Consider the following 27,206-nt stretch of genomic DNA (forward strand, 5'->3'; position numbering starts at 1 on the left):
AGTGCCATTACAGGAATCAGCCTTTCAGAGAAGACGTTTTCTGACTCAACAAACTTGCAGCAAAAGCATCAAGTCTTGATTCTGAAAAACATTCAACTAAAAAAAGTGTTTGGTTTTAATAATTGTGGGAAATATATCTATGCTATATCTGAAACCAGGTAGCTAGAACTTACTCTCCCTTATAAAAGGTCAGCCTATGATCATGAAGATCTTTCAGCTGGAAGCCATTTCAGATTTTGATGCTTAGTGGTCCACTATGTTCTAAGATGAAAGTAAACCCTTACACCTTTTAGAAGTGAAATTCTAACAACAATTCAATTCTATATTATTTGGGAAAAAAAACTGCCAAGCTGACTTTCCGACCCTGTTCATACACATCTCTATTTGCAGCCCAAACTAGATATATAATTTACATTAGGTACTTTTGTTACTTGAAAGTAACAAAAATAGCTGTTTTTAGAAGCAAGTACCCTACTGGACTGGGCAGACCTACTTTTATTTTCCCAGAAGCAATAAAAAGATCAAATCCAACTTCCCATCTCATATCCCCTCCCAGTCTGCTCCCTATTATCCTACAATAGAAAAGCAATTTTCAACAAACAACTTTAGACAGTTTCTAATCTTACACCCCTTTTAATTAACTCTCTTTTCAAGATAAACTCAAATATACTCAAATTCTTATCTGAGTTTTCTGTGCCTTTTGTTTGTTTTGTTTTTGAACCCCTCTGAATACTCAACAGTTCTGCAGTATCTTCATGAGATAAAAGCATTCAATCCCTGACACAGAGCTGTGTAGGACAGCAGCTCCCCTGTCCATATAGGAACAGTGTAATATCTTCTGTTGTCATTCTCTGCTTCACACCTCATGCTTCCTGTAGATTATTTTATGAGGTTTCCCTTATCTGTCTTCCATGACATACATGTCTCACTTCTAATTCCAAGGTAACTGTGTTTTATGAAGACTTGAGCAATCAACTACAATGACTGCCTTTCCCATGTTGAACTAAGCCTGTCATTTTTCTCCATTTCCTGACTTCTAGTAGTTTGAAAGATCATTAAACTCTTCTTTTGTCTCAACAAAACACTTATCTGCAATTATCTGCTGCATCAGGCAGAGCACTCAGCAGATCAAGAGGAGTGATCCCTCTCTGTATGATTCTCTTCTCCTCAGCACCAGGGAGGCATTAAGTCCAGCAAAGGGCCACCATGATCATGAAGGGACTGCAGCAGCCATCCTTGTGGAGAGGCTGAGGGAGCTGGGATTGGTCAGCCTGGAGAAGGAAAAGTTCAGAGGGCTTCCCATCAGCATTTACTAATACTGGAGGGGATGGCGCAGAGAGAACAGAGCCAGGGTCTGTCAGTGGTGCCAGGACAAGAGGCACAGGGCACAAACTGGCACACAAGAGGTTGCCACTGAGCACCAGGAGCACTTCTGTGCTGTGTGGGCGACAGGGCCCTGAAATAGGGTGCCCAAAATCTGTGCAGTCATTTCCTTGGAGATCTCCAATAGCCCTGATGCGGTGCTGGGCACAGCTCTGGGTGTCCCTGCTGGAACAAGGTTGGGTCAGACAGATCCCTGCCAACTTCAACCAGTCTATAATTCTGATTTTCAGTGTGTGATCTTAGATTATTGGTACCTTGAATTACGAATTGTGGAGTTGCTAAACTTTTATGCAGGTTCTTTATTTCTACTAGCTGCCTTTAGTAGAAATACTCCACAGCAGCGCTGTCTCTAATAGGCAAACACTTGATGCTTTTCACAAGGAATTGTTCTGATCAATTGTTCTTTCTACCCACAAACAGAAAACGGTCGAAAGAATAAAAATCAAATAACCAGTAAGCCACAAAGACACTGCTGCCAATTGCAGAAAAAGAATCAAAAATAAGGTCTAAAGACTATGCTGATCACCTCTTTCTGTGACAGTGACAGGGCCTGAGCAAACGGCATGGAGCTGTCAGGGCCGGGCAGCTGGGGGTTAGGGACAGGCTGTGCACCAGAAAGTGTTGGGCATGGAATGGGCTGCACAGGGCAGTAGGAGTGCCAAAGATCAAGGGGTGTTTGGACACTGCTCTCAAACATGGGGTTTGGGGTTTTGTGTTGCCCTGTGTGGAGTCGTGGAGCCGGGGGTTGGCCATGATGATTCCTGTGAGGCCTTTCCAACTGTGAAGTTCTATATTTCTAGGAAACTGGAAAAGAGGCAGAGGACGCTGATTTTATCTTTAGAAGTAGGGGAGGGACCTCAGAAAATCACAGACCCACACACTCAATGTCAAATACTCGTGAGGGATTTTTTTTCCCCATTCTGTAACTCTAAATAGCCAGAATGTAACACATGTTACACGGTTTAAAGCTTGTCCAGAACATGTACCATCAAAATAGCCTATTTAATGACTCGGTCAGACAGCTGTGACTAAAAGATGTGCTGCACCACTGCAAATACCCAAGCTAATGACTGCCACAAACAAACCATCCCAAGCAGCCCAGCCAGTGTGAGATACTACTATGTACCCAAAGGCAGATTGTATAAGAAAATGTTTTGGTGATATGACATCAAATCAGAAGGATGTATAAGATATGCATTTGAGTCAGGACAGTATCAAAACAACTGGCATCATTTGTTAAGTATTTCTTTAACTGTAACTAAAGTGGTTAAACATGAAGGTACCTATTAAGTTATACGAACTGCAAATACTTTTTAGTTGGATCAGAAAAAATTACCTTGAAAGAAAATGAAGGCAGGCTTAAAAGCATCAGATGGAGCGGAATTAAGTTGTGTGCAAAGTGCAATTTTGGCTGTAAATAATCAACCATACAAATCTGTAATGGAAACCAACTATTAAGGAGCATTACAGCAGAAAAGGATCTGTAGAAAGTCACAGCACCACAAAACAGACAGAAAAGCCTTTTATCCTGCTTAGCATTTTAAATGCCTCAACCTGTTTTTACAAAGCACATCCCCAAATGGCATAGAACAAGAAGTCCAAAAGCAACTACACAGAAGTGGAAAGTGGTCTGGAAAACACCATCTAATGAAAGATTTAAATGGTTCAGTCCTTACTGGAATGAAAGGAGACAACATGAACAGAAGACTGCTGCAAAAAAAGCAAAGGAATAAATCCCCCAATGGTGATATAGGAGTTTAAGCTATGGAAAATTTAGATTAGATTTATGCTAATTTCTATGACAACATAACCAAACTGTCACTGAGCACCTATATGAACCGACTAACAAAGCTGTGGAAACTGTTTTTTCTCATTCAGAACCAGAACAACTCTCAAGTCCCTTCCAGCCTTCTCTTCCATGATTTTATTATCAGATTTGGTTTCCTGAAGAAAATAAACATTGGTAGAAATGAGAGTAAAGGAATCTGCCTAAAACAGATCCAATGTGTACAAGAAAAGATGCTTCCGTTTGAAGTGTTTATAATTTCAAGTCTGTTAGGAGCTGAGATGCAATGAAGAAAAAAAACAGCTGGGAAGGCAGTGCAGATGCTTATGATCTGGGAAGACAAACCCAAGAACAGAATGAGACACACACCCACGGTAGTTGTTTTGGTGTCATAACATTTAGTACTACTCAGATCTCTTCTAAACATTTCTAGCCCTGCCAAACAAGGTTGTGAAAACTCTGCAGCACACACATTTTGTACAGTCATGTATTTCTTTCTGAACACATATTCCACACCATAAATGTCTGATTAAGAAGTTCAGCTGTGTTTTTAGGGTGGACAGTCACACCTCTTATCTACTGATCAATGCAAGCGAGTATTCTTGAGGCAGAATGAGGCTTCAGCATCAGTAATTTCAGAAACATTTGGCAAGAGGGAGATAAACCAACACTTTTTTTCCTCTTTTGTTTTAGAGATTGTTCAAATATTTGGCGTACTGTATTTCTTTACAATAAGCCAGGCAGTATGAACTGCAAAAATAAAATAAAAACCATATAGAAAACTAAAAGTTGTAGCTCTCACATACTCTTCTTTTTTTATTTTTCTCTCTACATTGTGTACTCCACATGTATTTCTTCTGGAAAAGCCATATGGAACATTTCCTATTAAAAAGCAGGTTTACTCCAGGAACAGATGTAAAGAAATCAAGGATTTAAATAATGAAATTTTATGTTACATCAAAACCTTTGCTCCTCCTTCTCCTTAAGCAAAGATCTTGGACTCTGCAGCAGAATTGCACCCACACATTGATTCTCAGAAGATATGCCCTCATCAGCATAAAAAAAAAGCAGCAGCAGGCAGAGAAGCACGAAGGATGATGAAGGCTTCTTCCTTCTGAATGGCACTTCAGTGGTAGTGTTAATCCATTGACGTAAGTCTTAATGTTTTCTCCTTTTCAGAAACTAGAAGACAACAGTGTAGGAAACATTTGTTTCCAGTATTCCTAGTGCAGAGTCCTCACAATCTTCCTTCACTGCCATGGGGAATAAAAATCAAAACCAAAGTAACTAATAGCAAAGGATGCTTCTAATTTAAGAAAACAAACTAAGTTGGAAGTACTCAATGTATTCAGCTCTGCAAAATCCCTCAGTGTCCAATTAAAATTTTACTAGTGACAAACCATTAAGAATCAATCACTCTGTATAAGTCTAAGGTCATTTAAAAGGATGTTTACTATTTGCTTTATATAAATGGTGGTCTCCACATTACTAGTTGGTTAGTAGACTTTATCCACTTTTTATTTTAGACAGCTTTGTGTCCCATATGTATTTCTGCAGTGCATAAGAACAGGACTTCTAGGTCATCAAGGAAGTCCATAAATGCTCCTACTATCTAGAAATGATTCACTTGGATCTGGAGCTGTGATTATGTAGTCCATGGAAACTAGATTTCATAGCACTTACCTACTTCAAGTAGCAGGGGGATCTGAAGTTTCATAAATTATGTATCTTTCATAACTGGAGCCAAATTATCTCCAAATAGCCGATGACATTTAAAGGTTAAAGCTCCTAGTCTCCTTTTAGAAATTAAGTCACCTTCCCCATGGTTTCACAGGAAAGCACGATGCAAAGGAAAAAAAATACCAAATCATTTCTAGGAAAAGTAACCACCAAATTACAAATGCACGCTAACAAAGTCAGAAGACCTCTCAACTCTCCTGTTTCACATTTTCTTTCTTCTCAGCTTTTGCTCAGCTAACATGTCAGATCATCATAAAGGGAGAGAAAACATACAAGGATTCTTATGTATTTTTAACAAATACACATTAGCAAGTAGAATCATTTCAGAATGCTCTTTCAAAAGAATCCTAAAGATAACAAGAGATTTTGGCATGTGTTCTGATACCATTATCTATTTGGGAGAGTAATTAATCATTTGGGACAGGAGCATTAGAAGTTGGACTCAATGATTCTTAGAGACCCCTTCCAATTCAGGATATTTTGTGATATTCTGTGGAAACTTTTGGAAGTAGTTTGCTCTCTTATTAACACAGTTTCACATTTATCACCACAAAAGCCATGAAAAGACATGCATCAACTTGTTCCCTCGTTGAAGCCAGGAAAGACTTTCTCTGCTCAAACTTAGCTTACAGGTTGACCTGCAGAAAATATTTATAGCAGACATGAATACCAGAAAGCACTGGAACGCTAAGTACGTGACGGGAAGATAAATAACATTGTTCAAATTCAAGAAAAATGAACAAGCCACCCATAAACTGAAAAGTATGGAAAGGCATGGCAGTTTGCAGACGAGAGGTCAAGGCAGCACAGTGTTCTACAACAAGATAGGACAGGCAGGGATTGGGTGGAAGGAAAACAGCAAGGAGTTGCATGAATTCAGAGAGATACAGCTATTCAGTGAAAGTTGAAGATCCATCCAATAAAAGGGAGTGGGTGTGTACAGGAGAATAATGAAGTTCAGTTTGCAGGACAAAGCAAGTCAACAACAGATGGGTGAAGGATCTGAAAGTGTCACAGATTTAGGTCTGTAAGCGCTCTCTTCCCCAGGGTCCGGTTTTCACAGCGTACACTGGACATTATCTTGAAGAAATCTGAATTTATGCCCAAGTTGACTGAACCAACTGACCAATTTCTAATGCACAAGGACAGCATTAGCTTTCTCTCAGTAAGAAACAAGTAAAAAAAACAAAAAAGATAAAGTCTATTGTATATTTCTATTTCTGAGAAAGAGGATGAGAAATGGGTTGAATGATGGAAGAACAACTAACCCTACTAATATTAAAATGAGTACATGATCACTAGAAATCTGCAAATGTCTTAAAGTACCATACATGTTAAAAAATGAAAAAGCAAAACCAGTCACACAATGATATTAATCAATGTAGCCACAGACATAAACAGACAGAAAGAGAGCTGCAGCTAAAAAGATTAATACAAACACAAGTTGGGATTGTTTCAAGGCCAATGGTCTTAGCTACATTAATAAATGTAAGAGAAAAACATCCAGGTGTTTGTTACCTAAAAAAAATTCCTTACATGTTGAAGTTGCCCTAAGACAGTAATGTGCCCTTGCTGCTACAAAGGATAATGGTATCCCTAGCTGTATCGCCAGCAAGTCAATGGAGGTGATCTTTCCCCTCCACTCAGCACTGATGAGGTCACATCTGGAGTGCTGGGTCTGGTTCTGGCTTTCCAGTACAAGAGAAACTTTGACATATTGGAGAGAGTCCAGTGAAGGGCGATGAAGATGATGAAGGGACTGGAGCAGTTCACCTATGGGACTGCTCAGCCCAGAAAAGAGAAGACTCAGGGGGATGCCATCAGTGTCTATACATATCTTAAGATAAGATGCAAAGAGAATGAAGCCAGGCTCTCAAAAGTGGTGCCCAGCACCAAGACAAGAGGCAGTGAGTACAAACTGGAACACAGAAGGTTCCCTCCGAGCACCAGAAAGCACTTTTATACCATGAGGGGCATGGAGCTCTGGAACAGGTTGCCAAGAAGGTCTGTAGTCTCCTTGGATATTTCCAAAAGCCACCAGGTCAGGGTGCTGGGAATACTGCTCTGGCTATTATATAACCACAGAACGGCCTAGGTTGAAAATTACCTCAATCCTATCACTATTCATCCTCATAAACAGCCATTTCCCTTCCTGTTTATATGTTCCCTTCAAGTACTGGAAGGCCACAATGAGGTCTCCCCAGAGCCTTCTCTTCTCCAAGCTAAATAAGCCCAGTTCCCTCAACCTTTCCTCATAGGAGAGGTGCTCCAATCCTCTGATCATCTTAGTGACCCTTTTCTGGACCCGCTCCAAGAGCTCCACATCTTTCCTGTACTGGGGGCCCCAGGCCTGGACACAGTACTCAAGATGGGGCCTCACAAGAGCCGAGTAGAGAGGGACAATCACCTCCCTCTCCCTGCTGGCCACCCCTTTGTTAATGCAGCCCAGAACACAGTTGGCCTTCTGGGATGCAAGTGCACACTGCTGGCTCATGTCCAGCTTCTCGTCCACCAGGACCCCCAAGTCCTTCACCGCAGGGCTGCTCTCAACCCCAGTTTGTATAAATACCTGGGATTGCCCGAATCCAAGTGCAGCACACTATACTTAGCCTTGTTGAACCTCATTAGTTTTTCATGGGCCCACTTCTCCAGCCTGTCCAGGTCCCTCTGGATGGCCTCCCTTCCCTCCAATGTATCGACTGCACTGCTCAGCTTGGTGTCATCTGCAAACTTGCTAAGGGTGCACTTGATGCCATCATCTCTGTCATTGATAAAGATGTTGAAGAGCACCGGTCCTAAGACCGACCCCTGGAGGACACCACTTGTGACTGGCCTCCACTCTGACATAGAACCATTAATCACAACCCTTTGGCTGTGACCAGCTAACCAATTCTTAGCCGACCAAGCAGTCAATCTTTCCCAGCCGTGCCTCCCAAATTTAGAGACAATATATGTATCAGTCCTTGAACTCCAAGCCCCAGATTTTGCTATTAGAAAATAAGATGCTGGCAAAGCAAAGTCACGTGTTGCTGCAGGGCAAGGCTCTTAAATCTTTAATGAGAGTTGTCTGTCTTATGGTGAGGTTATCATCCATTTTCTGCCTCTGCCTGCTCTGTGCTCTTGGCATCTCAAACATCCAGCAACTATTGTCCATCTGACAGAAATTCCATCCTGGAACCCTTCGGGCTTCTAAGAGATGAAGCACTCTGGATTTCTCTGGCAAAACTAAACAATGTTTCCCCTTGCAAAAATTTTCTCGTGACAGCAAATCCTTAACTGACCGTATTGATAGTTCAAGGATAGTCTGCTGAAGTCAACCAATGTCAAAGCCTGAGTACTCAAAGATAAGAGATGAACAGGTCAGAATAACATTAAATACACAAAGTCCAGAATTCAAGTACTTATTATTCCATTTGGGTTGTTTGGTCTTCTCTTATTGCACTCTATTTCCACTCAACTGCCAAATCAACCATGAGCTGCAAGAGGAATCCATTAATTGTTACCTAGTACAATTTTTTATCATCTTTGCACACAGGGACACTAACACTGCAAGAATTTTCACTCCCAAGGAGAACAAAGGAAAATAACCTACATAGGTTGGTCAGGCATCTGCTCAGTAACTTCATCAAATACCATTTTAAACATATGTCATCATTGTTAACATCCTGTGACTTAGAAACTGAAATAATACAATCAAGAATAAACCAGACAGATTGCCAGTATTCCTGTGTCTTTGCACACAGCAAATGAGAAAGAACAATTAAGATGAACTATTTGCTGTTGGCTCACATTTTCACTCAAAGAATGAGAAACAGAATGACAAATCAAATGTGATTATAAGACTCTGGAGAAATACGCTATGGATAATCAGATATAGGCCAAGAAGAATACAATTCCTCTCTTAATAAATGAGGGAGAACTGGATCCAGACATGGAGAAGGCTGAGGTACTCAAGTTCTCTGTCTCAGTATTCACTGGCATTCAGGCTTCCCATGCCTCTCACGTTCCTGAATTTCTGGCTGGGGTGTTGGAAGAGCAGAATCTCTACTGTAAGCAAAGAGCCAAATCAAACTGAATAAGTACAACTTTTGGGGGCTGGACAACATGCAACAGGATCCTGAAGGAACCAGCTGGTCCTGCCATTCTCCATCATGTTTGAAAAGTTATGGCTGTCAGGTGAAGTCCCTGGTGACTGGAAAAAGGGAAACGTCAGTCCCATGTTTTTAAGAAAGGGAGAAAAGGAAGACCTGAGGAACTACAGGCCCACAAGCCTCACATCTGTGCCTGGGAAGATAATGGAGCAGATCCTCCTGGAAGAGACGTTAAGGCACATACGAGACAACAAGGTGATGTGAAACAGTCAGCACAGCTTCACCAAGGGCAGATTGTGCCTGGCCAATCTGGTGGCATTCCGCAATGGAGCGACAGCATCATCAGACAAAGGAAGGGCAACTGATGTCATCTACCTGGACTTGTGTAACCATATCAAAGGCCTTGCACATGGCATTCTTAAGGGTGGACAAAGAGTTGGTCAGATGGTCTCAGCCAGAGGTTGCGGTCAGTGGCTCTATGTCCAGGTGGAATCCAGTTGCGAGTGGTGTCCCCCAGCAGTCCACACTGGGATCTGTACTCTTCAACATTTTTATCAGTGATGTAGACAGCAGGATTGAGTCCATCCTTAACAAGTTTACCAGTGACACTTAGTGGAACAGTTGGTATAACAAAAAGAAAAGATACTGTCCAAAGGCACCTGGACAAACTTCAGAAGTTGACCCATTTGAATTAATGAGGGTCACCAAGGCCAACTCCAAGGTGCTGCACCTGGGCCAGGGCAATCCCAGGTATCTGTAGAGACTGGGAGAAGAACTGGCTGAGAACAGCACTACAGAGAAAGACTTGGGCATCCTGGTGGACAAAAAGCTTGACATGAACCAACAATGCATATTAACTGTTAAAATACATAGGTTTTACCACTGACAGTAGGAAGATGATCACCTACCAAAAGAACTGGATGAGGACAGCATCCTAATCTATGTGTGTGTTCTAAATGGTTTTGTAGTTCATTTCTTAAACCTCAAAGGATGATAATTTTTAAGAGCATAAATCATTTCATAGTCTTGAGGTATTGCACATCTACATTGCAAAGTAACCTTTGTAAGGTGTTTGAAAAATACACCACATAATTACACGTTGTGTTAGCAGTGCTTTGCTATTCAAACTAAACTCAATCTGTTTCTAAGCGCCTTAGGCTCTTTTATTTAGATCTTTCTACTGTTTAGAGAGATCATCTCACATACACTAATTGCTCAAACAAAAGTGTGGAGAAGTGCCAGAGAAACTAACCAGCTGCAAAAGCCACACAGTTCATATCTAAGCAACATCAGAAAAAAGCTTTATTTCAACCCAGTTTTTAGAAGCTACCTGTAAACCATGATTTGCTTTCAAACCCTTTTAAAAGAGTTAGAAAGCCTTAGCTATTTAAGTACGCAGATGTCTTACCTGGATGTGGATGAAAAATTTGTTTTATGCAAATATCTGATAAAAATCTGTTTTTCTGCTCTCCAGTAACCAGGAACAACAAGGTTGACTGCGGGTCTGACAGCAGCTCAGTAGCAAGGCTATTCCATTCTTCTGCAAAGCTCCCACAATTTCATCCATATCACATTACATTCATGTAGACAAATTCTCATTTTGTTCCGATATAAACTGGCAATAAGTTGCCGTAGGGACAATTCTTCCGAAACCACAAACACATCGTGTGTGAATTTCCAAAGCAAACTTCCTAGTTAAACTACTGCAGTCATGAACTGAAGAAAAAACAACTACCTCAAGACAATTTTACATGAATAGCCTATGCGTAAAGAATGTACCTATAAATAACATTTACTGATCAGATTTCCAGAGCAGCACAAACACACAGAAAGAGCTAGGATCCTTCTTTTTCTTTCTTTACTGTTGAACACATTGCAAGCACTGCTGATCAGTGAGAAAAACATCAACAAAGAAGTTCATTCTCTTGATACATCAAAATACATTTACTATACAACATATACAGAAGTCAGCTCAAACTCATATCTTCAACAAAGCCAAGTGCAGGGTGCTGCACTTGGATGGGGGCAATCCCAGGTATTTATACAAATTGGGGGAAGATCTCCTTGAGAGCAGCCCTGCAGAGACATGGGGGTCCTGGTGGACGAGAAGCTGGACATGAGCCAGCAGTGTGTGCTTGTAGCCCAGAAGGCCAACTGTGTTCTGGGCTGCATTAACAAAGGGGTGGCCAGCAGGGAGAGGGAGGTGATTGTCCCTCTCTACTCGGCTCTTGTGAGGCCCCATCTGCAGCACTGCGTCCAGGCCTGGGGCCCCCAGTACAGGAAGGACAGAAGCTCTTGGAGCGGGTCCAGAGGAGGGCACTAAGATGATCAGAGGGTTGGAGCACCTCTCCTATGAGGAAAGGTTGAGGGAACTGGGCTTGTTTAGCTTGGAGAAGAGAAGGCTCTGGGGAGACCTCATTGTGCCTTCCAGTACTTGAAGGGAGCATGTAAACAGGAAGGGGAATGGCAGTTTACACGGGTGGACAATGATAGGACAAGGGGGAATGGTTTTAAACTGAGACACGGAGGGTTTGGGTTAGATATTAGGAGGAAATGTTTCGCACAGAGGGTGTTGACGGACTGGAACAGGTTGCCCAAGGAGGTTGTGGATGCCTCATCCCTGGAGGCATCCAAGGCCAGGCTGGATATGGCTCTGGGCAGCCTGATCTAATGGTTGCTGGCCCTGCCCATAGCAGGGGGGTTGAAACTAGATGATCTTTGAGGTAATTTTCAATCCAGACCATTCTATGAGTATACAGAAATATGGGAGAATCTTACTAGTACTCTCTATACTCACACCATCTCATTCACACCTCACATTTCATAGACTGTGAGTTGCCTTGAAGCCGAAAAGCTCTTTACGCAAGCAATAATTAAAAAAACCAAAGAAACCCATAAATGAGGACTCAATATCAAAGCCAGAAGACAGTAATTCAACATAACATACATGAAGTGTGGCATTAGATATGGATACCATGGCGGAGGGAAGGAGAAGGGAACTCCTGATAAACTGGTAAGTCCTAGACTTACTACAGATTTTCCAAAATAGTGGACTTAAACATGACAGGCACTCCCAGAAAGGATAGAATGCCAAGAAAAATAAAGTCAGCTACATGGCTGTTGTTTAAAATTATGCATTACGTGTATGCATCGTGCATTTCCATGTGAGACAATCTATTAATAAATTACATTATTCACTCTAAGTAATCATGCACTGAAATACCCAGTCTCCTTTCACAAGCCTACTGACTTCACAGTTCCTGTTGTGCCTGTGATTAGTAATGACTGCAAACTGCTTAGCACTTGAAATATGAAATACTTAATATAGACATCTCCAGCACTGAAGATGAACACTGGGCTATATTGTTCAAGGTACATGCATCTTCTTACAAGACACTGATGTAGAGAAAAACTGCTGTAGCATCACAGCCAAAATTTGAGAGGAAGCAGGATGTGGAGAGCTCCATTTCACTTTCTCACAGGTGAGAGTTAAGATAGGAATCAGATAGTCATTTACAATTTATGCATTTTACTACTTGTCTCTGGAAGTTGTATTTTATTGATTAAACAGCAATTTGAAATCTACTGTCAGAACTATAAGCATCCTACATGAGAACTATGCCAATCTATTTGCAAGGAAACAACTTCTTTGCACATTACCCTATTAAGATCTCGAAGCAATTCAACCATACTGAAGACAGCACGAGTAAATCCCTTACATACCCTTTCATGGCATGGAAGAAATTTCTTCTTTGAATACTGAAAACACATTTGTCTTCTAATACAAATGAAAATGATTTGAAAATTGAAACAAACTTGAAATAGAAATATCAGAGGGAATACTTGATTATCCAGCCTGGATTCCACTTGTTTCTACTAGCTTAAAGATTCAAGATTTACATATTTTCTGTTGGTGAAGTCATTGTTTTGAGTTTCTCCCCCATCCTCTTTTTATTATTTATTTTTATTCCCCTCAAAAAGGAAGACAAGAAAACAGATTACTACTTATGCCCTAGCATGGTCTCCTTGTACCAAAATAATTGTCTCAGTTACTTGTTTCATTTCAATTGAAAGGGGCCTACTATGTTTCAGCTGACAATACTAACTCTGTGCAACTTCAAGGAAAGTTGACCATGCTCGGCACCCATGGGGTGAAGGGAAATTAAGGAATAAAAATAAAGCTTGTGTACTTAGTCTAGATCAGATAAAGAAATTATTCTGCATGAAGTCATCTCAAATAAATGTTAAGCTATAATAGACATTGAAGCAAGACACCAAAAGGAAATGGCTGGCATGCTTATGACAATGATCCAGGATCATGTGCATATTAAGGAAGGTTTCAGTTTCATAGAACAGCTTGCTCTAGTTGTTCCAGTTTTGAGCATGGGGGCTAGACTAGAAAATGCTTCCAGCCTCAGCTATGCTATGATTTTACAGTCTCATCTAACTTCTAATAAAGACATTTAACCTTTTTAATGACACTGAATTTTAAAAATGAAGATATTGTATAAATACCAGTCCTTTTTATTTACATCCAGTTTCCCTTAAAGGAAATTTGTTATTTGAGTAATATGCATCTGTATCAAAATGGGCCAACTTCCTCCACTTCTTCAATCATCTTTTTGCTCCACATCAGGCACTTTGTGCACCACCATTTCCAGTTTTGCATTCAAAATGGACTTGCATAATTTACAGTCAACAATGCCATTGAGGACAATGAAATAGTTGTTTGCTGAGCTTGTCATCATTACTCAAGTGCAATTTGCCCCAAAGAAAAGACATTTCAAAGAATGAAATATTTAAAAAGCATGCAGAAATGAAATAAATGACTGTAACATGAAGAATACTTGCATATAATCCCTCTCTATCATAACCACAACTGGTTGAATTCAGTTGATGCCATGCAACCAGAATTTTTAATCAACTGCTATTAGCTGCAGTCTTTGCCAGAAGCTGAAGATGAGCACAGCTTTCACTGAACTTTTCTAGATACAATTTATTCTGCCACTTCATTTTGTAGGGAGCCCAATTTATTTGACATCAATAGTTTGTTGAGGTAATAAACCATGCAGCAGTGATACCATGACTCAGAGCTCATTTGCTAGCAGTCAAGTTGCTTGGCAGCATGACAGGCAGAGTAATGTGCCTTGAAGTAGTATTTATATAAATGCAACAACTTTCAAGGATTATCAAACAAATACTGCCCAGAAAACATGACTTCACTCTTGCTATCAATTTTCTTTTGCTTGATTAATTGATTGAGCTCACCCTCACTTTGTGTATGAAGTTTTAAAAAAATATATCTATGCAAGCCAGAAAGCAATAACTACTCAGTCCCAGCAGATTTCTAATGCACCACGCCATTTTGCATTACTACTTCTTTCCAAGATTGTCCTCTCTGCTTATAGAAATCAAGTACACTGAGTGAAAAAAAATATGTGTTCATCAATTGAGTTTAAGGAAACAAGAGAACTCTTTCAATTAAACCTCAATGCTTGATCCAAAACTACTTCTCAAAATCAAAGTCCAGAATTTTTTTTGCCCAAGTTTTTGTCAAGTGGGATGATGGCGGTTTTAATACCAGCAACATCATCATCATGCCTGTTCTGAGAATTCCTTTCCTTGAAGGACATTAGCAACCAAAGTCAGAAAGGGGAAAGCACGTAAAATGTGCTAATTTAGACTTTTCTCCCTGGAAAGACAAAGTACACAACTAGAATTTGTTGTAGTTGCATTGGAACTTTAGTACATCTCTTTAGTACCAGTGAAATTGAAGGCCTGAATGCAATACAACAACTACAAACTTGAGAAATAGTGCATTTTGTTCTGTTGTTCAGTAACAAATGTCATACCAAGCTTTGCAAAGCTTCAGACAACATGATTTTTTGTCTTTCCTTCTTCCTCCCTATGTACACACATTAGGGAAGAAGAAATAAACAAATGTTTCATTGTTTAAAAATAAGACAAAATTTACAAGCATTTTAAAAGGTAATAAAATTCCAGTCCCAATCTTCACTCCATTTCCGTAATTACAAAAAGATGATCAGTAAAGACCTTTCCATTCAAACATCTCAGCTTTAAGAAGGATGTTAAATCAAGTTGTTACTCCTTTATTGTTTTAAGTCTCTCATTAAGTCTTATCAAAACACAGCCAGGAGAGTTACAGGAAATTATTGAAGTGGATGAACTTGCAGGAGCTATTTAAAACAAATGCTTTCAAAAGAACTTCACAAGGATTCCTAGGAAATTCCTTCACAGCTATTTGCTTCGACAAGTGTTCACTTTCCAAGCCACTGAAGGCAGCCATCTATTTACACGGCTATTTTTGGAATGGCCAGATCTTCAGCATACAGGGAATTGCTGCCTGTTTTCATTCACACTCCTCAATACAGAATTTTGATCTGCAGGTAGGCATCAGAATAGAGGAGACACAAGAAATTACAAAGATAAATAAAATCAATCAAGACCACTAAATAAACCAACAGAACTCCTAGTACTACTAGCCACAGTTTTCAAGCTCCACAAAAGTAAACAAGAATAGCGGGGGGTTTTGTTGTTGTTGCTTTCTTAGGCTTTTGCTGCTGTTGTTTGATTCTGTTTTGTTTGCTTTTAAATTTGTGATACTTTAGCTTTTAGTTGTTTTGATGAGTAATTTGAGGTAGAAAAGAACATGCAGGAGGCAGCTAGTAAACTTCAAAGAGCAATAGGTTATGCCCATCCTCATCCTTTCCCCACACATTAACCAAGGTAGAGCCAGAAGGATACAGGAATATAAGCTGTGCAGAGCTCTTGAGCATAGCTAAGACATCCACACAGGACATCCAATATAACCACATATAGATGCATTCAGCACTTAAGGAGACAAAGATTTCTCAAAGATGTTAGAACTGACGAAAATATGAAATCTATTTCAAATAACAACTTTCAGCTATCTGCAATAGTTCTATTTTAACCATTTCACCTTTCCAGCATGCACAGAGTTCAGCTACACTAGTTTCTTTTCAGCAAACAAATTAATCTGGCATTGTACAAGCAGTCTCAAAGACTTCATATAATTAGGAAGGCAATCAAGCAGGAAGACCATATATTTTGCTATTCAAAAGCACATGCTTCATCTCTCAGTTAGCAGGCTTCTGCATAGAAGCATTTTAGTACTTCTGACTGGAAACATGAGATTCCAGCTAAAGGAAAACAGGAATCTTGTATTCAATGCCATTAACTCATTTTCTGTAATGTTTTCTAAAAACCACTCTACATTTCTATCTCCTCTCTGGGCAGAGGGCAGTGAGGCCCTGGCACTGCTGAGTGAGAAATGTCATTCTAACATCTAACCTAAATCTCCCCTCTCTTAGTTTATAGCCATTCCCCCATGTCATATCATTATTAGACCATGTAAAAAGTCACCCTCCCCCCTCCTACTTGTAAGCTCCTTTCAAGTACTGCAAGTTCATTCCTTAAGATTTGCAGTACATATCTTACCTGTGGCATTGCTCATGCTGAGACAGTTACATATAATGGCCACTGATCTTTTCATACAGAGTATAATCCCTTCTTTTTGGGAAAAGACATATCACTTCTCAACAGAAAACTGATTATTATTTGTTCTTAACTATTAATATATGCTCCCAAATACAGTCATTCATTGGGCTTGGTAGTTATTCCTAATAGGCGAAAATGAAATTGCTATGTATGCTGCAGGAGTTAATATTGTTTAGGATATATTTGATTCTCTTCTATGAAAAAATAACTTTTAAATTGCTTTTAAATAAAATACACATTTTGTAATTATTAAAAATATTAACAGGTTTTTTTTGTTTGTTTACTTGGGTTTTTTTTTGTTTATTTGTTTTGCCTTCACCATACATCTGATAAGGCACCTTGGTATTTAAGGCTACAGAAGCTGGAGATGGGATCTCTTCTCATCTTCAATTTATCCTTGGCTGGATGATAAGAACACACTGCTGATTTTTCAGCTCCCGAGTGATTTATACATTTTGAATAAATTTATCTTACTTGCACTAACTGTGGGAACAGAAACATTTTTGTGTATGCAGAACAATTTGCGACTGCTAATACTTCAAATTCAGAATCAGGTATTCTCCACACTATGGCCACCGCCCTGTGGGAGCTACCCATGTAGCAGACATCTCTATTCAAATTCCATGAATAAATTACAAATTCGTAACTGAGAAGCGATGCCCGATAGCTTGCTTACAGTTCTCTGGATGCCCTTGTGTCTTCTAAGAAATGTAATTAGACTGGCAGGCTTCCAACCCTTGCTTTGCTAAAAATTATCACTAGAATGTGATAGCATTTCTTAACAGTTATCAGATATTGTTATTTCAGTCTGTAGATTTGATGACTAATTTTAGAGGATGCATCAGATCCTCTTTTGGAGATAAAAAAAAATTTCTTCTTTATCCACATCACATATGTTCTTCATAGGCTCTACAGCACTTGTGATCAAATCAAAAAGAGACAGGAACAAAAAGCCCTGCATTTGTCTTGATTAAGGGCCTTTGGAAGAGATGAAAGCTCAGAAAGAAATAAAAACAGCTCAAAATCCACTTTCAAAAAAATCACTTAAGCCTATGAATTCTCTTATTTCTGAAGATACAAGAAAGACACAAATCTTCCCTCTCACTCACAGGATGAGTGTGAGAGTAATTTACTTGACCCATTTTGTATTTCACTGAAACCACCACTTTTAAAAATAGGTAACAATTTTGACAGCAATTTAAGTTGCAGGGTAACCATAAGTCCAATGTGTCTATCAGCTAATCATGACATGCAGAATTTGTCAGTCAGGTGTTTAATGAAATGCCTCAATTAACATGCTCAGCAAATTAAATTTAGATGAACATTTTGTTGAAGTAGATTAAAAAATAAACTCTAAGTGAGAAACCTTTAAAAAGACCCTGCTTGCTTTTCTCCATCATAGCTTCCATGTTAAGAAGCTGAATTTCTGCAAGTCCTTACCATTAAGCTTACTTCCTTGCCTTCCTCTGCTGATTATGGACTGTATTGGCAATCCCTTCACCACAGTGTTTAGAAATTGAATCTTTAGCAAAATATTAGGAGTTCAAAATGCTAGCAGCAAGTACTTGATCAGTTTCTGCATGGTATTTGGCAGACACTTCACCTACTGAAGTCAGATGAAATCTAGGATGGAACCTAGGAAGAGAAGCCACCACAGCTTCATCAACTGACCAGAGTAGAAAAATATTAAATCCTTCAAAAAAAAAAAATTATCCAAATAAGCAGCCACAATATTTCTGCAGATGCAACACAGTCCCAAGGAGAAAGTCTTATGCCTAATTGTGATAGGAAAGGAAGGTATTTCATAAAAGATGCAAGAAAGTACTCCATTAATAATCAGTAAGATGCCTGAAACCTACAGACTTGACAAAATTATGAGAATCTATCAAAAAAATCAGTTCTATGAGCTCTCCAAACTCATTAAATATTTACCTCTAATAGTTATTCCAGCTTTCATAGTTCTTCAACAGCTTTCTTTTTACAACTTCAATATGCCAGAAAATAGCTAAGTGATTTTTTTCTTTCTCCCTAAATCCAGAAATAACCTCATAAGTTAATGTAGTTCAATTCTGGACTTCTGGAACAATAAAACAATCATCCTATAACCTAAAGCATAAGGCAGAACATATTAGATACCAATAGCACACCTATTGCTTGGTAACACTAGACACCAATAGCATGCCTTTGCTTGGCTTAACATTAGCAGATTTATGAGGTTGAAAAGGACTGATTTTAAATGAGCAGATTTAGTTTCTACGCTGTCACAGCTGGAACTTGAGCCTTATCAGTGAAGTCACTGAGAAAACTACTGACTTCAGTGAAGCAACAGCAAGCCCTGTAATTGACTTTCCTTTCCACACAGGCAGAGGGACATTATTTACCAACCATAAAATGAACAATTATGTCAAAAGAGAAAGTTGCCTGGAAGCCTAAAAAGCTTGTCAGTAAGTCACCTGTGCACAATTTGCTTACATAGCCACTAGCCAACAGTAGCCAACTGCACCAAGGAGAAACTTTCTGGCATTTGGAGATTTGTCTTTTAAGGAAAGCAGCAGTTTCAAAAAAAACACAGAAGGATAAGGAGGATTTCTAAGAAAAAAAAAATTAGCACCACATCAGTTATCAAATGCAAATGTATTGCAGTTGAGAACTTGTTAAACATCTTTCATTTTTACCACCGAGCCACAAAAGCACCACAAATATATAACCTCAATGACAAATTCAAATTCTTTTCAGGAAACTCTCCATTCCTGAGTTCACCACTCCATTTTTCATTTAAATACCATCACTGAAATAAGACTTGTATAAAAGAAAGTATTGCTGTTAGTTAAATTCACATCTCAGATAACTGGTCTTCTAGTAATTAACTTTTTCCTGAAAGTTGTAAAATACAAAAGGTAAGATTTGCTTTCTTCTTGTCATGTCCAATTTTTCTTTTGCAGGGAGTTTTACTTCCACATATCTCCCCCTCCCATTATTGAAGTGAGGCTTTCATCTTTAACACAACGTGCATTGCCAAGACTAACATTTAAAAGCAATAGCTGCTGAGAGTTCAGATACCTTAGGAAGATCACAAAGGTAGAAACTTGGCAGAACAGCAAGACTTCAAGGAACCAAAGGAAGTACATGAGGAAAATGAGAGAGGTCTGGAAGACTGTCAGTACCAGACCTGAAAATCCGTTTTACAAAACACAGAAGTTCAGCAAAAATTGCTCAGTATGCCCAGTATATAGCAGCTGAACTGATAAATAGTCTAAATTTGTCAAAACACATTTTAGAGAGGCTGGAGAGAATGAGGTACTGTTACAAAGAATGACATCCCAATTCACAAACTCATCTGCAGGATGACAGGCAGGAGAAGAGTAAAACCAACTTCAGTGAACGAATTTGGATGTAAGCTGGATACAGCCCTGGCACAGGTTGCCCAGAGGCTGCAGGGTCTCCCCCTTGGAGATTTCCAAAAGCTGCCAGGACGTGGTGCTGGGCACCCTGCTCGAGCAAGGATGGATCTGGAGGTTCCTGCCCACCTGAGCCATGCTGTGATTATCACAGAAGAATAGTTTGCATAATATGCAAGTGTTTTTTCAATGCATAATCACTTGAATCCATATTTCCATCATATTTGGTGTTCTGTGGTATGAGTTTAATCGGCATATGAACAGTGCAGGTAACCTCTTAAATGGGACTGCCAGGCAGTGGGCTCTTCTACCACCAATGAAGTAGAACACAAAACAATGCAGGCATACAGAAGTACTGTGAATAGCTGTATATATACACACCTATCAGTAGGACGTGGGCAGGGCCATACTACCTGGCCTCAGGGCTGGAGAACCAGGGTGCCACGTGTAAAGTAGTGTTTTCACAGCAGAAAATCAGGACTACAGGGTATAATCCTTCTGTAAAAGGTACTGACATATAGAGACACCGAGAGACTCTACTCCTCCTAGGGTATGGTAGGAACTGAAAGAAATGATCTTATACAGTCTTTTCTGTCGCCTCTTAGGAACGGCTCTTGGAGCTTCCCACACAGCATCCAAGCATTACCCTAGTGTTGACTTGTGGAGTCCAAAACTGCACCAAACAGGTACTGTCCACAGTCCAACACCCATGCTTGCTTCCTGGCCCTGCTCTTATTTCTTATTTATTCAGCACTATGAGCCTCAATATGGTTTTTGAATACAGGAAGCTACAGCCGTATTTTTCTGCTGCCAGAGAATAGCTAGCAGCAGAACTACTCTGCTTCCAGGCTGCCAGATGCTTAGGTTTTCTATTCGTACTGCTGTATCAGCAGAAATGATCTAAAAGGAGCAACTATGAAATGACTTACTACTCATTGAAATAGAGACTAACTCTATTTCAGGTTGAGTTTCAACAACCACCTTTAAAGACATTCTAATGCTCTCACCACCTCACGTACTATGAGTGCATTTTCTAAACTTATGTTCATTGCAGCCTTCATACCATGCTCTATTTTGCATAGCTATGCAGCACAAGCTTTCACTTGAACCAAAGTCCTTAAATAGTATTAAAATACAGCTAGTAAAACAAACTTATGGAATAGTTACTTGAAATAAAAACTTTGCTCTACTAATAAGGTCTCTTTTTCTAATCAGCTTTGAAGAGTGAGCATTTGTTACATTTGTTATATTTTTTTTTCCTTCATTGAAAGAGCAGTTTTCTAGTTTCATCCAATGTTATCCTAATTCATACCATGATACAGCAACATAAGCCCAGCAGTCAAATCTGAGTTTTACCCTGCCAGGTAAGGAGCATCTGTGCCTAACAGAACACACACACACAGTTGCACATAGCACAGCAGTCATTTCAGCAGATGAGACCTCGGACTTACACCAGCTAATACGAGCTAGAAGAACCCAGAGCTTGTCAGTTCCCACACTCCAACACAGGAACATTAAATGCATGCATTCCCACCTGCCTCACTGCCAGTGAAGTAAATAACCATGAGATTTCTTTTCACAAGAAGTCTACAGAAATAGTTATGATGAAGACCCAGGTATACCTGTGCAGTGCAGTGCCTCCCCTTTGCCTTTCTGAAATCAAGATGAACCAGTTGTCTTAAAACAACTTCTTACCAAAGCAACCATCAGGGAGCAAACTGCTCATCCAACCAAAGTTCTCACATCTGTAGTTGTTTGATTAGGTCAGCCATTGCAGACAACTCTGAAAACAAGAGCCTAACATGGTTCACATCCAGGGACAGAATAAAATTCTGTTCAGTAGCAGTATAAAGGAGCAGAGTGTTATAAAAAAATAGCATCATGAAAGTCACCCTGGCTTCCTGTGTAAAGCAATTCTCCTTTTTGACTCTTTTACCAGCATCTTTCCTGACAGCTTCATTCACGTCAGGAACCTGTTCAAGCACACATTTGCTGTTTTACTAAGCATTTATGCAAGAATTAACACTGTGAGAACCTAACTCTGCTCTGATCTCTAGACTAGTGGAATAATAAAACATATGCATACAGTAATAAGAAACATGTGTTTCCTGGTTTCAAGAATGATTTAAAAAAGAAAAACAAGCAATGTTCTGCATGGCTTCAGATGCTGCTAATCTAATCGTGTGCTCAAGCAAACCTCAAATAATGCCCTACATATTTAATTTTATGATGGTATTTTTGTCTAAGACAACAGTTGCTCTGTGCTTTTTCACAAAATAAAGAGCATGGCAAACAGTACCTTAATATATATCTCGCAGACTGACATATCTCCTCAGACAGACATCTTCCTTCTACTAGCAACAGATGTTATCAAAATACATTTGTATCACTATCTTATTTTTTTTTGAGAAACCTAACATTATTAAATAATGACAAAAAATAAATCAGAATGCTGAGAATACTATTATCCCCAGTCTCAGTGGGGATACTGCCAATTATCACAACCTTCAGACGTTCAAAAAGGAGGCAAAAATACCCGATAAACCATTTTCTCTCCTGGAAAAAAAAAATCACAGCAGACATCAAATACTGAAAGATCTGGGCATTCCACTACAACTAGAAGCAGCATAAATGCACAGCTACAAGGAAGCACAACAGTAGCATTCTTTCATTTCTCTATTATTATGCTTTAGAATAAAAACTTACTTGTGCATGTTTTCCACTCCTATAATGATCATGAGATAGTAGGAAATTCCACTTTGTATAACAAAATGTAAGGCATACCTAGGAAGAAAAAAATAATCACTCAAGGCATTTTCATTAATGACAATCAACTACATTATTTATTTACTTAATGTTAATTTGAAGAGGCTTCTCAAATTCTAACTCCATCACTTCTTACCAAAAACTTAGAATGCATTCTATTTAGGTTTGCAGCAACCCTCTCTCCTCCCAACAGTTCTCCCCTTTAGCTCAAACAGAGACAGTAATAAAGAGCAAAGACTACAGACTTAACTAGAATTCTCCAGCTAATAAACAAGAATATAAAAACATTGATAATCTTAATTATCAGGCCTTACAGTACTTTCATCCAGCATTATTTCATGAGTAAATAGCATGAATGTTTTGTGGCTCAGCTCCCATATCTGTCCCTTCACTTATCTGCAGCAACAGATCTCAGATAAGGCCACCCATATTTTAGTGAGCACAGTATCAGTATGAGGGAAGATTTTCCTTTCCCAGGCAGTAAGTACAGCAGCTCTGCCCAGCCAGCCTCCTTGCCCCACATGATGAATAGCTTACTAGGGATGGGGAAAAGCATTTTGTCCTTAACCAAACTTGATTCACACCTTCAGTTTGGCGCTCAGTAACATTTACATGTACTCAAGTGATGCACTGATGTACTTTGGGATTTTTCCCCATGAAAAGCAGCTACCATTCTGTTCTCCTCATCTGCCTTTTTTTTTTTCCAGCTTGTCAGCAACTGCATAATTTCACTCCTCATTCATTCACTAGGAGATACCTTAAAAGCTACTGAGCAAGGGACCTGCAAGAAAACTAAACAGTATGAACTCATAGAAACAAATTCACTTGGACACTGATTGACCTTGAAAAATAACTTTCAATGGAAGATCCAATCAGTACTTGCTGCCATGCTTCACTAATAGCTACCCTTGTTTAAATTATGACTACCTAAAATTCAAATGCACATTTATCACGTACAAATACCCACTAAAAGCATATTCACTTTTTCTTATCAGATCAACCACATATAAGCAACACCGCATAACAAAGACGTGAAAACATCATGTCAGGAAGGTTGCTTTTTAAACAGATGGAGGAATCTATAGCAATAAAGCCTGAAGATGCTCAGATTGACGTGGATAGTGTGTCAAGATTGCAGTCCCTGACAATATATTTCTTTCAGTACAAGTATCAGTAACAGTAGCAACTTATTTTTTTTAATATGAGATCAATCATATGAGATGCACCTACTATATGGAGCAGTGAGTTTTAGTTATAAACAAGAGGTATTCTAGGCCCTCTGTGCTATTGGTCATTAGGCTCTAGGAGTGGCCCCTTTTCTTCCTGTCCCACATCACCACCACAAGTGTTACAAAGCATTACAAGAGCAAAACAAACAAAAAGTAGTAAAACCTTAAAAACATACTTGCACAATATACACTTAAGCAATAGGAAAAAGTTGGTACAAGTGAAACTGCATTATCAGTCTCTTAAAGAAAGAATATTTCTAACATCTCAAACTACATTATTTTCTGCATTTTAAAAAGCTTTTTGTTCCACAGATATAAGAAAACTGTTTAGTAAAAGAGAAATACGTTGCTAAAATAACTGTGCCAAGTATGATCCAGAGCAAACAAGAAGAACCTGGATTTCTATCATGGAACACAATTTCTCCACAATGTCTTTTTTTCGGATTTACTGCCAATGAGAAAGAAGCTTCCACAAGTCTTTATTTACATCTGCTGGGAATGGAGGTTTTCTTTCTCAAGTCTCCCAGCTACAACATTGAGATAGGAATATTTGGTTGCACTTGTCATTACAACTACACTTAATGATTTCTGCTTCCAAAGCAATGCAGATACAGAACGTGCTTCTAAAGCTTACACAGCTCTCACCAAAACCACACACATCTGCTGTATCATTCTTCCTGTTTGCAGCTAGGACCTCAAGTCTTTGACAGCAGATTGCTCAAAGCAAAAATACCAGGGCCAAAAGTTGAATAAATGTATGGGAGTTACACAGATACATATATAAGTAAATTGCATACGTAAATCCAAAGAGTAAAAGTTTGATGTTTCCTAAATTTAGAAATAATACTTATCAAATTATGTTGGACAGCCTCTGTAACATGCCAAAGTAGAGACCAAATCTGTGGCTTGGAATCCAAGATGTATTTATACATGCTGTGCACAGACACACAGCGTGCACATGCCGTATGCATCTTCCCATCTGCACCCACACTCCAGCTTGAGGGAAAGGATTAATTCCTTACAGTCAGTGTAAATCTAAGCCCCCTATATACTTAAAATTGAAAAAGCAGTTTGCTTGCAGTGCACTGAGCTGAACTGGCTCTTAATTCAGCTTGGGAAGATGAGAGCCATTTCATAATTTTGAAAAAGAAAAAAGAAAAAACACTCAACTAAACACATTCTCTTTATTACCCCTACTGTCATTCTGCCTTGGTATGCTCTGCAAAGATCAAGGTGTGAAAGCAGCAGTCAGAGAAAATTTAAGTTTTTAAACAAAACTCCTCCTATAAAACAAAAAGAAACACATTAATGTACCCCAAACTCTCAAACCAAGAACAACTCCTTTTCAGGGGCTTGATACTACTGGGAACATCATCAGCTCTGCAGTGCTGGTCACCCTTCCTGTAACAAGTCAGATGATTTCAATACTCAGAAGAGGACCTGGAGAGTTAGTGCATACAGATATTGTTGAGGAGAAATGCTCTCACCACATCTTCAGCGTCCCAAGAGAACACCTTCCAAGCACATTTAAGCTGCACCTGCTGCATCCTCCCAAAACCACAAGAAGAGAGCGTTAGCTACCAGCTCACAAATGGATGCTCTTTCAAAACTTCTGCACTTCAGAAAATTTAAGTCACTTGCTGTACATTTGCAACAGCTAAAAAACACAGGTAATGTTCTTCACACGAAAGCATTGCTTCCTGCAAACAAGGCATGAAAAATGTATGAATCCTTTAGAAGTGAAATTAAGTGCAACTTACCATCCAAAACAAAAAAGTGCAAGATAAAGGCCCAAGAGGGTTGCAACAACATGTCTTATAAATGGGCTAGTTTTGCTTGAATGAAGGTATGTTCGAAACCAAATAGCCGCAAGCAAGGCAAACAGTTGGCACACTACGAAGTTGACCTGCATAAAAAAGAAAAAGAACAATTCTCACACTTGTGTATTAAAACTAGCTGACAAACTATAAATAGTTTGCAACTTGCAGAACTTTGGGCTCTCCCACAGCTCTTCTCACAGCACATCACCTTTAGAGCTCCATCCAGCACAAAGCAGGGCTCCCCACCAGCAACCACATAGAAAGGATTCCTCGAAGCTGTAGAGGCAATCTGGGCACATATCAAACAAGTTCTGTACACCAAACCACTCTTCTCTCAATCACGGGCACATTTATACTTCTCAGTAATGCAAAGATGCAGGTTTGGTTTTTATTTCCTTTTTTTTTTTTCTTTTTTTTAACTTAATTACATGAACGGAACTTGGGACAACATGCAACCACAACCTACAGAACTCATCTTCTTAACCATCCACAGATTTCCCATTTGCAAGGAATAATTCCCCTTCTACTGTACTACTCCAAACACTTCTGCACCAGTGAGTTACACAAGCATTAAATGCTAGCAGGGAAAGCAGCTGTGGGCACAGAGCTGCTCTTCTTAACAGAGAAGGTTCCCTAAACTCAACTGTCACTTACGCTTGGCCATCCATTTGCTTACTCCCACATTTACATTATGCTTTTAACAGTAACTGAAAAATCCTAAATGAATGAGGAGATATTCTTTCAGGGCATAACTTGACCTGTTTTCTCTCCATTATACGCATTGATGCAAATGAAAAAGAATGAGATTTATAAGTCGGGATGAGTTTCTGGGTTTAGTGGAAAAGTTCCATACAGTTGGATTTAATGAACCACTGAAAGAAACAAACTGATCAAATATGCAGAGGGAAAGAAAAGAAAGCCCAAGTCTATGGCTTACTTAACTATGAAGTCAGTATTGACATTTGTTTTGAATATTTCTGATGGAAATGGCATTACAGTACATCTGTTTGTGACCCCAAGAACTCACGCCCCAGGCAGACTGGGATGGGGAGTGAGAGAAGAGAGGTTACATCTGGAAGCAAGGTGGCAAGGACTGAGGAAGAAAGGCCAACAACGTCTGGCTCCTATGGCTGCCATGGCAAGGGGAGAAGCGCTCCGCATCTCCAACCTGTACCACTGTTTCTACAGGAGTGGACAAGCTAAACAGCAGACCCTGAGCTTTACAACTCAGGATAAACCTGTGGCTTTAGGGATGTGGAAGAACCCCAACTGACACAAAAAAGTACAAAAATCTAAGGATGTCAGCTTACAGTGTTGGTCTTCAAAACGCACAAACAAATGACCCAAGCAACACAAGCCTGTTCTGAAATCCCTCCTCACAAGTGACTCCATGGTTAGCAGGGAGTGCTTTTAAACTGCTCTTCCCAAAAATGCACAGATGGACGCACACTGGG

General features: G+C 39.4%; 1 protein-coding gene across 2 annotated transcripts in view; it reads right to left on the reverse strand.

Moving 5' to 3' along the window:
• MBOAT2 (membrane bound glycerophospholipid O-acyltransferase 2) overlaps positions 1-27,206 on the reverse strand; it is an 89,277-nt gene that overhangs the window by 49,177 nt on the left and 12,894 nt on the right. Inside the window, exons 2-3 of one of the 2 annotated variants that reach the window (XM_090136356.1) lie at positions 25,693-25,838; positions 22,644-22,721 (exon numbers count right to left, since the gene is read on the reverse strand). In XM_090136356.1, the coding sequence (XP_089992482.1) occupies positions 22,644-22,721; positions 25,693-25,838 (224 nt within the window). The remainder of the gene's footprint in view (positions 1-22,643; positions 22,722-25,692; positions 25,839-27,206) is intronic. The other variant, XM_031611349.2, reaches the window with a different exon arrangement.

The sequence above is a fragment of the Phasianus colchicus genome, chromosome 2, assembly GCF_987193195.1.
Source record: "Phasianus colchicus chromosome 2, bPhaCol1.hap1.1, whole genome shotgun sequence".
NCBI classification, from domain to species: domain Eukaryota; kingdom Metazoa; phylum Chordata; class Aves; order Galliformes; family Phasianidae; genus Phasianus; species Phasianus colchicus.